Source organism: Microcaecilia unicolor, chromosome 12 (assembly GCF_901765095.1).
Source record: "Microcaecilia unicolor chromosome 12, aMicUni1.1, whole genome shotgun sequence".
Classification (NCBI taxonomy): Eukaryota; Metazoa; Chordata; class Amphibia; order Gymnophiona; family Siphonopidae; genus Microcaecilia; species Microcaecilia unicolor.
Genome location: NC_044042.1, coordinates 16,861,665 through 16,876,544, shown reverse-complemented (window position 1 = coordinate 16,876,544; position 14,880 = coordinate 16,861,665). Strand labels below are relative to the sequence as shown.

The window sequence follows — 14,880 nt, the reverse complement described above, 5'->3', positions numbered from 1 at the left end:
TTGCACTCTGAGATACAAAATGGAAGATGAATTGCAATATGAGTTATGAAATGGAATCTTTAAGGCTACGTGTCAGTTCGAAAAAATTGTCAGGCCAGGTGCAAAATTGAGGAAATTGACATAGAAGAAAGGCGGGTGAGAGGGGGATTTGCGGTTGACTAAGTTTTGGGTAAACAAGTTTATCATAGCACTCTATGGGCCTCATTACTTTCAATGGAGAGAGAGGGTATAAAAGCAGGGCTAGATCTGGGAGTGGCTGACAGAAGACCCAGATGCTGCCAGAGGTGCGGTCGCTCTGTCCTGAAGTCAATTGATGTCTCTGAATGCACTGCCTTGTATTGGTAAGCATAAATAAAATATATATCTTTACCCTCTGTCTTCTCTCATTCCTGTAGAAAATCTAAGATTTTATGGTAACCCTATGACAGACATGAGTACTAGTAAGAGTCCAGATATCCCCTCAGTAATAAGGAGTCAGATGGCCATAAGGTACCTTATAGACAAAAGCCTTCTAGTCAATCCTGCTGATGACTGGTCATATGTCCCCTCAACACCAGGGACTTTATGGACAGTCTACGGTACATCAATTCAATATTTACATCCTTGCAAATTGGGTAAAGGTCCTATATAATCTATGTACCAAATTTGTTCAGGTAATTTTCCCCTTTTTAATTACCCCTTGGACATGTGGGGAACAGATCGCCTAGTCTGGTATTAACAGACCAGACATTCAACAATAACAGTTTTAATAACATCTATAATTAAACTAATACCACGATCTGTTGCCCACCTGTAAGTGGCCTTTCTTCCCAAATGTCCACATTTCTGGTGCGCCCATGTCGCCAAACCTGAGCAATTATCTGGCTCTTCAACAGTTTTCCACCTCGAGGGGTGTGATTTTACTTTATTCATCAGCCACTGCGATGTAGAGACATTCTAGAGCATCACCCTTGCAATGAGCATCTACATAAAAACAATAACATTAGTATTTTACAAAATTCCAATTATCTTGCCACAATTCTCTGACCCACCAAATCTTTGGTATTAATTTTCCAGTTATTTTTGTACCAAGTAGGTAGCCACGTGGCTAATTCATTTGCCACAGACCATGAATCAGTATATATGTATGACATTGCCCTAAATTCTCAAGTTTTCAAAGCCATATAGGCAGCATACAACTCTGCATATTGACTACTTGTTCCTTCCACACTACATTCTAGTGAACGTTCTATTTTTGGATTGTAGGCTATCGCTTTCCACATTTTCTTTCCTTCAGCATACTTAGCAGAACCATCTGTAAACCATGCATGTTGCTGCTCCTCAATTAATTGATCATAGGATTTTCCCCACCTGACTGGGCTCTCCACTCGTTCCAGAGGCTCTAGCCCAGTTTGTATTTGTTTTCTACTTCTAAAAAACCTATGGCTCTAAAACCCCAGTGTTACCCGATTCCTTTGTTTTTGCCAAAGGGTCTAATCAGCATAATTTTTATTCCCTGAGACACTTAATTCTACTTCTAGTTGAACTAGCCAGAGATCCAAAGCAATCTGTGTTGTCTGCTCAAAAGCGTGTTAAAAAAAAATCTGTTGCTTTTCTCCCTTCCAATCAAGGTCATATTTTTTCCTGATTACCCGGTGCCAGAATTTTACTTATGTGCTGCTTGCAATTAACACATTCCTATGCCTAAAAGTTTAAAAGTTTCCCTGCCTGAGACAGTCCTTGTATCTTATAAGATTTACCTCCCATCCCTTTCCTTTATATGTGCAATTAATGACTCCAAATGAGTCTAAACATAATTTTAAAATCATGATATAAATGTACTTTCTTTTTGTTAATTTTCTCTTCCTTCATTTCTTATATTTATACTGCGTCACTCTTATAGCGGAATGCTCAGTTATCATTTAGTAAAGTATTCTGGCAAGCATCTCATTTTAACTGTAAATCTCACACTTATCATTCCAATTCTGTGCTTTTCCTATGCTGTTTATCCCGGTTCTAATGGGTTTTCAGATAAGCAATACTGTTACATAGTAAATGACGGCAGATAAAGACCTGTACAGTCCATCCAGTCTACCCAACAAGATAGTATGTGATACCATTCCTTCTCCCTTTTTGTTTTAACTTTTTGCCTGCAGCAAACTTACAGCAAAAGGCAATGATTCCTTTAAACCGGAATCCTATTCCTCCCATTATGACCACTCAGTGGCTATAATAACATCTAGAACCTCGTTCCAGCCTTGGAATTCAACTCTCCCCTGCATTCCTCTTAAAAAGGTGTCATTCTTTGTACGAATCCCACCCTCATCGCCAAAAATGTATTGCTATGGATTTACAGCCTGCATACACACAATGATTAGCTATACAAACAATCATTACATCACTGGTCTCTACATCTAAGCAATGCTAAGAGTTCTTAGACCAGGAAAAGAAGCAATAATACACTATACATACAACATCACTGGTCCTTACATCATCCAGGCCCTTATCATCAGCTGGGGGTGCCCGGTTCACAGCGAGGGCCAGGAGCTTCTTTGACCAGGAACAAGTCCTCTGCACGGTACGTCTACCCACAGATGAGCCCCAAAGCTCTGCTGCAAAAAGGCCCCCTTTTATTAAGCACAGAACTCATGTTCCGAGCTAAGGAAAATTACAAAATGCTTCTCTGTTTAGGTACTGTGGGAATGTGGTCACATGTTTTCCAAGTCCAGATGGCCAGGCTGAACTCCGAAAACAAGCACCACCCCCCTCTTCACATATCAAATTAATTAGAGCTGTGTCTTATCTTCTGCATTCCAACTTGTTCTCACACAATCAAAGTTAAACAATCATTTTTAAACAGAATTACTTCTAATCAACAATACAGACCCCGAGTGCACTGGTCGGTCAACACAGAGTTAAAAAACAATCTGTAAAATTCACTTTTATTACACCGGCCCAATCAGGTTGAAGAACCACTGGGGTTGAGACAGGAGCCGGGTCTTGGCTGCTCGAAGACTGGCGCATCTACACCTCTTGAATGACGGGGGAGTGATCCTCCCAGCACCAACGCTTCTCAGGTGCCGATTCTCTTGATACCCTGGAGCTCCCGGAACAATGCGTCGAGGAGTATTGGTGCCAATGCTTCTTAGCCTTCACCCAAAGCTCAGCACCGAGATTCCTTGGTACCGACAAGGATGACGTCAAATCCTCACATCGCCTCGGGGTCGGGTCCGACACTGGTCGGTCATGGGGGCCCTGTCCAGAAAAAACACAGCCTCTCTTCACCGCGATAAAAAAAAAAGAACTGTGGGAGACGTGCCCTTGTGGCAGGCGGGTTAGTCACGCATGCACAGTGGAGGGTGTCTCGCACTCCACAAAGCTTTGTTTTGAACTTGTTAGAAGCTCCAGACCAGGCAACATGACGCCACGTTACCCACTTGTGACAAAAAATAGGCCTGCTTGCCCTCGGAGAATGCCATGAATATTTACAAGCATAAAAAACTCAAAGAAGAAAGCAGCTCTAGAAACAGTGACTATGTAAACAACCCTTAAGTTGAACAGAAATGAAATATATAGATTTTTGAAAATATCAGATTTAAAATTTTTTAGTATGCTCCATTAAATATTTTCTATTATTCTCAGTGCTGTACCAAGGGTTGTGTGAGCAGTGTGGACGCACAGGGAACACATATGGAGGTGAACATAAATTGCTCCCAGCCCACTGTCTCCTCTGGAAGTAGTGAAGCGGGTGAAGTGCTACTAGATGAGTCGCACAGGGTGCAACTATAGCTTAGTACAATCCTGATCATACTTTCATACCTTGTTTTCTAATGTCTTCAATTGCTTTTCCTTTTTAGACATTTCATTTTCAATATTTCTGGCCTGAAAATATATTTTGTTGGTACAGTTAGAAATATAACAATCATTTTTAAGCTGCCTAAACCATTAGCTCAAAGAAACTTACAAGATAAACATAAAATGAATAATAAAAATTGAAAAATAACAAAACAGAAAATAATCATAATGCATCATAAAACAACCTAGAAGTTAAACATAAAATATAAAAATAAAATAACAAAACAATCTGAAATATCAATCAAAGATATAAAGCAACTTCCCAAGCTTTAAAGCTATATCATCAAAATACTTACGGATCCTTTTACTAAGGGTCTCTTTTACAAAGCCTCGCTAGCAATTCCTGTGCGGGAAATAAGAGGAAGCACATTCAATTCCTATGGGCTTGTTCTCAATTGCCACGCAGGAAATCGCTAGCGCAGCTTTGTAAAAGAAGCATAAGTAGCGGTAAGCACTAATGCGTGCTGAAAAGGGACCACCACAGGACACACTCAGGCAATCCGCAGTAGTTCTTGGATCACTGCACATCAATTCCGTGCTAAGAAATATCAAGTATCTTTTAGTGAGGGGGCATGTATGGTGGCGGAGAGTAGGCATGCCCTGCACTAATCGGGTAGCACAGGCAAACTGCTGCACGCTGCCCAATTACTGCAGGGTTAGCACGGGAGCAATTAGTGCCTACATAATAGGTGATGGTAAGGGCTCACGTGGTAATGACCAACACTAATTGGAAAATTAGTGCATGGCCATCAATGGCACAAATGAAACTGTGCCCATTTTACAGCCGCACTAAAAGTGGCTGGAGCATGCAGGAAACCCACACGCTAACAACTGCGCTGACCACTTTTTAGCATGACTTAGTAAATGGGCCCCTTAATAAAACATCATGGAGTAAATATTCAGCCAGCAGTGGTCAGCATTTTTTTGGCCACTGCCAGCATTATGCCAGGGTGTTTAATGCTGGGCCATGTCAGAGCACTGGCACTGAATATCTGGGTTTGTGCAGCCAGCTATCCATTATCTGATAAGTGGAATATTCAGTACTTAACCACTTTAGTAAAACCAAAGATAGGATTGGCATTTAACCACATAAATGCTGACTCCATCCCCAGACTGCCCAAAATTTTGCCAACTATAGTTTTAGCAGTTAGTGCTGATATTCAGCAGCACTAACTGGTTAAGTTGAATATCAGTGGATAGTCCTGCATAAGCAATTTAGGGGGTCTTTTACTAAGGCGCGCTCATGTTTTTGGTGCGCGCTAAAACGTTAAAGATGCCCATATGACTGCATTGGCGTCAATAACGTTTAGTGTGCGCCTATTTTTAGTGAGTGCTAAAAATGTGAGTGTGCCTTAGTAAAAGACCCCCTTAACTAGGAAGCAGTCATTCCTGTCCAGTTAAATTGCTTTCAATATCGGGCCCAATTTTTAAGAAATTTGTTAAACTACATATAATCCTGATGTCTAAGGTCTATTGGTATCGCATTCCAATATACTGGTGCAACTCCCATATATATATATGGTGCAACTAATATATATATATTAGTAGTAAGCAATCAGGTATTCAAAGCTGAGGAAGTTGTTAATATATCAAATACTCAAGAAGATTAAGCCATAGAACAAGGTTGCAAATAATTGCTTCAATTAGAAGGACATAAACCACACAAAATCAGAAGAGAAACATAAAAGCTTAGGGGTCAATATTCAGGGCTAGATTCTGTTTATGGGGCCAATAAATTTTGTGCTAAGTGCTGTTCTACAAAAGGCATTCAGAGTTGGGCACTATTCCTAGAATATTGTTTGGCACCACGATATGCGCCCAATTTTAGGTGCGAAGATTTACTCCAAGTAAAACCTGGTACAAATTCTCATGCCTAAATTATGCGTGGATCTGTATAAAAGTGTGCATAAAGTCCAGGAATGCTCTTGATCCACCCATGTCCCTCCTATGACTGTGTCCCTTTTTTGGATCCACACATAAATTCTCAGCACCTAATAATGTACATATAAATTTGAATTAATGTCAAATAGTGCTGAAAATTATTAGCACCCAATTATTGGTGCTAATTGGCTTGTAATTCAATTAAATGGGTGCAGAAATTGGGCGCACACCCAAACTTCTGTGTACAATTTTGAGCGCCACATATAGAATTAGGCCATCGGTGTGGTTTAAGCCCCTTTAAACCATGCTGAAAGGCCAGCTGCTCTTATTCAGTGCCACATAAACAGGCAGTTCATGGGAAGTCCAGAGATGGACCCAAAAGTTATATGTGACTATTAGAATCAATCTGCAAACTTTCAGTTCTTTTTCTAAACACTGTCTAAACACTTGCAGGGCTATTGTTAGTAATATGTCATTTATCTTTAAAAATCAAGAATGGTACTGGAAGATTGGAGGGTGGCAAATTTAATGCTTGACTTTACTAATTGATGTAAGCCACACTGAGCTTGCCCGTGGGTGGAAAAATGTGGGTATAAGTGTTATAAATAAATAAATGCCTATTTTTAAAAAGGGTTTCAGAGGTCACCTGGGTAATTATAAACTGGTGAGCCTGATGTTGGTGCGGGCAAAATAGTAGAAACTATTATAAAGAACAAAATTACAAAGCATATACGTAGGTATGGATTAATGAAACAAAGTCTACATGGATTTAGCCAAGGAAAATCTTGCCTTACCAATCTGCTGCATTTCTTTGAAGGGGTAAATAAATATGTGGATAAAGTTAAGTTGGTTTATTTAGATCTAAGCTTGTACCTGAGGCAATGGAGGGTTAGGTGACTTGCTCAAGATCACAAGGATTACAAGACCAGTGCTTTAACCACTAGGCCACTCCTCCACTCAAGATATAGTGTTTCTGGATTTTCAAACAGCATTTGACAAACTACCTCATGAATGACTCCTGAGGAAATTAGAAAGTCATGCGATATGAGGCAGTGTCCTACTGTGGATTAAGCACCAATTAAAAGATAGAAAACAGAGAGTAGGGATAGTGGAGAATGGTAGATAGTGGGGTTCCCTAGGGACCTGTGCTGGAACTGCTGCTTTTTAAAATATTTATAAATGATCTAGAGATGGGAATAACTAGTGAGGTAATTAAATTTGCTGATGACACAAAGTTATTCTACTAAATCACAAGAGGACTGTGAAAAATTACAAGAGGACCTTATGAAACTTGGAATTCAAATGGCAGATGATGTTCCATGTGAGCAACTTAAAAGTGATGCATGTGGGAAACTACAGCTACATGATACAAATTTCCACATTAGGAGTCACCATCCAGGAAAATGATCTAAGTGTCATCGCTGATGATACATTGATCCCTCTGCTCAGTGTACAGCGGCGGCTAAGAAAACAAATAGAATTGTTAGGAATGATAAGAAAGGAATGGTGAACAAAAATGAGAATGTTAATGCCTTTATATCATTCCATAGTGTGACCGCACCTCGAATACTGTGTGCAATTTTGGTCACTGCTTCTCAAACAAAGATATAGCAGAATTAGAAAAGGTACAGAGAAGGATGACGAAAATGATAAAGGGGATTGGACGACTTCCCTATGAGGAAAAGTTAAAGAGACTAGGACTCTTCAGCTTGGAGAAGAGACGATTGATGGGAGATATGACAGAAGCCTATAAAATACTGAGTACAGTGAAAATGGTAGGCGTCAATCGCTTGTTTACTCTTTCAAAAATACAAGGACTAGGGGGCATGCAATGAAGCTACTAAGTAGTAAATTTATTTCTCAACATGTAATTAAACTCTGGAATTTGCTGCCAGAAAGTGTGGTAAAAGCAGTTAGTTTAGCAGTGTTTAAAAAAGGTTTGGCTAATTTCCTAAAAGAAAAATCCATAAGCCATTATTAAGACGGAATTGGGAAAATCGATTACTTATTTCTAGGATAAGCAGCATAAAATCTCTTTTACTCTTTTGGTATATTGCCAGGTACGTGTGTCCTGGATTGGCTACTGTTAGAAACAGAATATTGGGCTTGATGGACTTTTTGGTCTGTTCTAGAATGGCAAAGCTTATCCGCCCGATATCTGGTGCTATTTAACTGGTCAGAATGGATGCTGACCGGTTAAATAGTGCTTAACCAGCTATCCGCTGATATTTAGCAAGGGATAACTGGTTATTCTCCACTGAATATCCAAGGTTAGCAGCTGGCGGATTACCGGTTATATCACGTGATACAACCAGCTATCCGCCGATTTTAAAATCGGTTTTGGCGATCATATTTGGCCACATCAAACCCTAGTATATCTTTGGCCGGTTATCTTCAAACCGACCCCAAAAACCTGGATATTCAATGCCGATCACTGGAAACAGCCCAACATTGAATATCCGGGTTCAGCGCGGACCGTAGGAGACAGCCCAGGTATCTCCTGCTGTCTGAATATTGGGGCTCATGTGTTTATGTTCTTACGATATTCAGCCCATTTTTTAAAAATGCTGACAACTCCAGGCAGAATCAGGCCCAAGAATGTATGTTTTTTAATCTAAGTTGCTGGAGCCCAATGCGGACACATCCTGCTTCCAGCCCCCTGGGTATGACATGTAAGTAAATGAATTGAATTGATGCAAAGGTAGCAATACAACTCGTCATGCAAAGCAAAATGCTACAAGAAATGGTACAAAAGAAGAAGAGAGTGAAAGCGATCCCAGTCTGTTCTCTACAAAGCCAGTATAACATCTGTTTATTGAAATTTTGTGAACAGTCTTTATAATTAGTGGCGAGCGGGAAGGGCATTTCAAGATGGCCGCATATTGACCAACAGAGAAGCGCTCGATATTCTCGGGAGAATTATACCTTGAATTATGCCACATACCAAGCGGAAAGGCGTGGTGAAACGGCTTCCCTCGCCTCCTACGACCTCGACGCCAACACAGCCGAGAATTGAACGCTTCTTCTCTGGCCTCTCTCAAAACAACCAGGAGAGGGATCCCCTAGTGGAGTTAACCGGAGAAGCGGAAGCTTCACGGGGAGAGGAAGTCTCCTTGTCGCCACCATTGTTGGTACTCCCTCCGTGCCCGGCGTCGCAGATAGCCCTGGAGAAGACGTACTCGGCCACCGGAAGTGTGGAAGAGAAAACGCTGTCTGAGGGAGCAGTGCTGTCGGAGGAGACGCCGGGAAGTGAGACATGTTCTCAAAGAAAATCTTCGGAGGTAAACCTAGGAATGATTTGGACTCTGCTGAAGAAAATAGAAGGGGCTTTGCAGAAGACATCGGGTGAGGTACAAACTTTAAATGAAAAATTTGATGAGATGAAAAATGCAGTGGATATGGTGAAACAAGAATTTGCAGCAAAAACAACTAAATTAGAGAAAGAAATAGAACATCTACAAGACTTTAAAATAACAACAATTAAAGATAATACAGACTTAAGGCGAAAAATAGAACAAATAGAAAATTATAATAGACGCCTGAACCTTCGTGTCCTGAACTTCCCTAAGCTCTTAGGAAGCTCCCCGTTGGACTTGTTTAAAAGATACCTTAAAGAAAATTTAAAAATTCCTACAGATGCTATGCCTCCAGTAAATAAAATTTATTATATTGAAAATTCCAGAGGGGAAGTGGGAAAGACGGGAACCGAGGGTGAAGGTCATATTGATTTAAATAATGTTTCGCTTTTATTAGAACAATCTTTGGAAAATGTAACTCAAAGAGCTACTCTTCTAGTATCGTTTGTGTTTGAGCAGGATTCCAATTCTATTATGAGATTGTACTTCAGAAATGCAAAATCTCTTTTTGGAGGAGAGCGAGTGTGGATTTACCCCGATGTCACCAAACAAACTCAGCAAAAGAGAAGGGCATTTCTTGCTCTGAAAAAAGGGACATTGGAAGTTGGGGGTTCCTTTTTCTTAGCATACCCATGTAAATGTATTGTAAAGCTGGGATCAACAAAATATGTGTTTTATTCACCAGAACAGCTCAAGTCATTTGTAGAGATGAGACAACTGAAATGATAGTAGAATGAGAGATATGCAACCTTGTTTAATTATAATAATATATGATAAGTAATCTTCTCTTTTCATTAGCCCCACTGTATCATGGTTTGTGGTCTAAGGAAGCATGATAGTTTATTTTGTTGATTTTATTTATGTTTTTTGTAAAATATTTTGCTGTATTTCAATGACCTTTGTCGCTGTTTAAAAAGGTTGAAATAAAGAAATATATTAATCATAATTAGTGGCATTAGAGTTGATCAATGTGACAGAACCAATCAAGTAGGTATTTTCAACATGGACTGAAGGTGTGACTGAAGTATTCATAAGGTTTCCAAGCTGGCTGAAACAACATAAACAATGTTCTTTCTTCAAAGATCTCTTCGTTCTTACAAGCTAGAAACTTCAGGCTAGATTCAGCTGGTTTGGAAATTACATAAAGAGTCCTTGGCACTCTGTACACAAACAGCCTGATGCAATTGCAATGTGACAATCCATGGTTCAGCAGAAAATCCATATTGTGTCTCAGGCCTCACATGCAGACAAAATGGCTATTCAGCTTAGGCCCTACAGTCAGAATTCCAGAAGGCTTTGCAGTCCACGTTTGTTCATGTTCAATTCTGCAATGCACACAAATGGTGGTCTAGGCAGCCTACCCTATAGCAGTACCACCTACTAGTACTACTATAAATCATTTCTATAGCGCTACCATTCGTACGCAGTGCTTCACAATTTAACATGAAGAAACGACAGTCCCTGTTCAAAAGAGCTTACAATCTAAATCAAGACACAGACAGGACAAATAAGGGAAAGGGTAGGACAGATTGGGGAAAGGGACTATTGAAGAGAGGAAGACAAGATAAAGGTTACGAGCAGGTGACAAGTTAGGAATTAAAAGCAGCATCAAACAGGCCTTTAGCCCGGATTTGAAGGCGGCCAGGGATGGAGCTTGACGTAAAGGTTCAGGGAGTCTATTCCAGGCATGAGGTGAGGCAAGATAAAAGGAACGGAGTCTGGAGTTAGCGATGAAGGAGAAGGGTACAATTAGGAGAGATTTGCCTAGTGAACGGAGTTCCTGGGAAGGAATGTAGGGAGAGATGAGGGTGGAGAGGTAGTGAGGGGCAGCAGAGTGAATGCACTTATAGGTAAATAAGAGGAGCTTGAACTGTATACGGAAACGGATAGGGAGCCAGTGAAGTGACTTCAGAAGAGGGCTGATATGGGCATAGCGACTTTGGCGAAATATTAATCGTGCAGCAGAATTTTGAACAGATTGAAGAGGAGAGAGATGGCTGAGTGGAAGTCCGGTGAGAAGCAAGTTGCAGTACTCCAAGCGAGAGGTGATGAGAGTGTGGATGAGGGTTCTGGTAGCGTGCTCAGAAAGGAGAGGGCGAATTTTGGCGATATTATAGAGGAAGAAATGACAGGTTTTAGCAATCTGTTGAATATGTGCAGAGGAGAGGGAGGAGTCGAAGATGACCCCAAGGTTACGAGCAGATGAGACAGGGAGAATGAGCGTGTTGTCAACAGAAATAGAGAGTAGGGGAAGGGGAGAGGTTGGTTTAGGTGGGAAGATAAGGAGCTCGGTTTTGGACATATTGAGCTTCAGGTGGCAGTGAGACATCCAGGCAGCAATGTCAGACAAGCAGGCAGATATCTTGGCCTGGATTTCTGCCGAGATTTCTGATGTGGAGAGATAGATCTGGGAGTCATCAGCGTAAAGGTGATATTGAAAACCGTGGGCTGAGATCAGAGCACCAAGGGAGGAAGTATAGATTAAGAAAAGGAGAGGTCCTAGGACAGATCCTTGAGGTACACCCACTGAGAGCAGGATAGAGGAAGAGAAAGATCCACCAGAGTAAACACTAAAAGTACGCTGAGAGAGATAGGAAGAAAACCAGGAAAGAGCAGAGTTCTGAAATCCAAGTGAGGACAGAGTGCCAAGGAGTAGGCTGTGATCAACAGTGTCAAAAGCAGCAGAAAGATCAAGAAGGATGAGGATAGAGTAGAGCCATTTGGATTTAGCCAGGAATAGAGACCACCTGAGACTAAAGGTCTGTGCTGCCTGAAGGGGTCACAGCCTGATGCAATTGCAATGTGACAATCCAGCAGAAAATTCATATTGTATCTCAGGCCTCACATGCAGACAAAATGGCTATCCAGCTTAGGCCCTACAGTCAGAATTCCAGAAGGCTTTGCAGTCAATGTTTGTTCAGGTTCAACTGTGCAATGCACATAAATGGTGGTCTAGGCAGTCTACCCTATAGCAGTACCACCTAGGACTACTAAAGGTCTGTGCTGCTTGAAGGGGTCACATAAAAGCGCAAGAAATTGGGAGACAGGGTGCCTGAAGAGGTCAGGTAAAAGTGCAAAAAACTGGGAAATGGGCTTGCTCTGGACAGCAGGCAAAGGGTAGGAACTATGAGACTCTTTTCCAAGCTGTGACAAAAGGGAGCCTGTACTGGCATCGGTACATGTTTTTGCTGCGCGCCAAGGCCCCCTTTTACCACAGTGGGTAAAAGGGTAGGCCTTTTTTTCGGCGAGGGGGGGGGGGGGGCCCTTACCTCCACCCATTGAAGTGGTGGTAAGGGTTCCATGCTAACCCGGTGCCCTGGGAGTGGGAAATGATGGCGCACTGGGGGTGGGAAGTACCACCAGGCTGCTGTGATAGTTCGGCAGTACTTCCTATTTAGCGAGCGGTAAGCCCGCGTTGGGCTTACTGCTGCTTTGTAAAAGGGGCCCTGAATATGCAGCAAAGGAAGTCTGGCTCAGGACAGATGTATTTTATATTCATCTAATAAAGCCGAGATCTTGTGTGCCAAAATGATTTGTGTGTGCTTACTCTGGGCAATAGGGGAAGGGGTGAGAGCATATGGCTGCTTGGTTACAGGCCTATGAAGCCTTTTCATAGGCCCATTTTTGCAAATCAAAATATTAAAGAGTTGCTTTGCATGCATTTGCATTCTAGGAGTTCATTAATGCTCAATTTAAATATACTTTTGCATGTAGTGAATTCCACATAAAAGCTTAGAACAAAGCTGTTTTGTAAAATATTTTTGTAAAAAGGTTTTGCAGACTAAACACAAAAATACTGACATTTTGATATTTTTGAACATTTGCTGGCATTTTGTGCTATTTAATATGAGAAGATCCAAAATTTCTTAGTATAGTACATCAGCTTCTTTATTACCTAAATTCCAAACAAAAAAAATTAATAATGGCGCCAGAACCGAGCACCGGAGGTCTCCCCTTTCTTAGGCTTGGTGGGCAATGCGGACTTTCCGGCAGGATTGGGGCATTCTGTGTTTGACAAATGGAGGGAGAAGGGATGTGTGATGCTATGCCACCTTATGGTGCAGGGACAGGAGTACTTAGAATTTTTTGATCAGCTGAAGGAAAGGTGGGATATCCCCAATAATCATTTATTGCAGTACCTCCAGGTGTGGCATTATTACTCTTCTTTAAAGAACACCTATGGGGACCGATGCCAGTGGGGGCCTTTAGATAAGATCTTACTGCGTACACCATACAAGGCGAACAGCCTCTCCACGTGGTACAAAATCTTAAACATGTTTATGCCACTGGGGGGTGGAAAGATTGATGGATCAGTGGAATAGAGAGCTGAATATGAGTTATACCATAAAAACATTTAGCAAGCTCTTCTCCACTATTTATGACATGGTTAAGGCAGCGGACCTGCAGGAAACACAATACAAGATATTGCACCGGGCACATATTACAAAGGCTAAGGGGGTAGTCATGGGTCTTTGAGGGGAGGGTCAGTATATTAAATGCAAGGATTGGGGACTTTTGTTCACTCTTTTTTTAGCGTGCCCATCTCTCTGTGGAACCGGGCATTCCAGGTGATCAATGAAGTCACAAATAGGCAGATAGATAGAGTGAGATTATGCAACTTTACTTCTGGGGGATCAAGCCCTTCTAATAGCCCAGGGCCTTACTAAGCCATACAGGAGATTCATATATATTTCACTCTTACTGATAAAGAAGTCCATTTTACAATTTTGGACATCCCGGGAGAGTATCCAGGTTGAGGTGTGGTATACCAAGATGAGAACAGTTGGTGAGAATGAATGCCGTATCTATTCCACTTCAGCAAAACTTGCTAGCAAGCAATATCATAGCCTGTTTATCATAGGTTGTTTAAAAGTGTTACCCTTATAGGGGGGATGAGGGGGGGAGGGGTAGGAGGGTGGTGAATGGGGTGTGGATGCTGAGTTACGGTATGGGTCAAAGTGGTGAGACTGGAGTATGGGTGAGGGGGATGGGTTGGGGAGAGGGATAAAAATGGAAAATGCAGTATGTAGTGTGAGCCATACAGGTGGTTCTTGTTCAGATAGCCATAAAGGTCCAATTTGTGGTTTTTTTGATTCAGTGTATCTACATAACTGGAAGCTATGGATACTTGTGTGCAAACACTGTTGTATTGTGTTTACAAAAATAAATAAAAAAAATTAATAATTTCATTAAAAAGTACAAAATCATCCTGTTTTACCCAGGTGCTTATGGTAGAGAAACAATTGTAATTCCTATATGTCTTTGATTCTGTTGAAGAAAGCAATCTGTATTTCTCTGGGATAGTGTCAAGGTGGTTAAAATAGAATTTAAATATCTTTAGAAGTTAAATCTTTCCCCAGCATTATTTGTTGCTGCCAATTTACTTTTGCCTTGCATTCTGTTTAAATCCAATGGCTGGGCTATATATAGCTTTCTGATTAACAGTTGTTTACATTCATGGTACAGCAGCAAGCGAGACTCAGCTACAGTTCAGCAACAAATAGCTCAGTAGAACGGGTCAATCCTATAATTTGTTCCCACAGAATTATAACAACAAATTTATTTCCACTCTCCCAAGAGTAAAAGCACAAACAGTTCTGGGAGCGCACCATGAATCCTGGACTTACTCTGGGGCTCTCACCCTCAGCGACTCCTGCTCCTCAGCTCCTGCCCATTCCTCTCTGCAAGCTACTGAAGCACTACCCTCACCTGTCTGCCTCAAGGCTGAGGGATCTTTGTTACCCAGGGACTGCCTTACCCTTTCTTAGACTCCACCCATTGCTATAGAATTTTCTTTCCCACTCATTGC

The 14,880-nt window shown here is 41.4% G+C and overlaps 1 protein-coding gene across 2 annotated transcripts in view; it reads right to left on the bottom strand.

The window, feature by feature from the left end:
• Nucleotides 1–14,880, bottom strand: part of LOC115481819 (synaptonemal complex protein 1-like) — a 314,023-nt gene that overhangs the window by 280,152 nt on the left and 18,991 nt on the right. For both annotated transcript variants that reach the window (XM_030221227.1, XM_030221228.1), the window contains exon 2: nucleotides 3,799–3,861. In XM_030221227.1, the coding sequence (XP_030077087.1) occupies nucleotides 3,799–3,861 (63 nt within the window). The remainder of the gene's footprint in view (nucleotides 1–3,798; nucleotides 3,862–14,880) is intronic.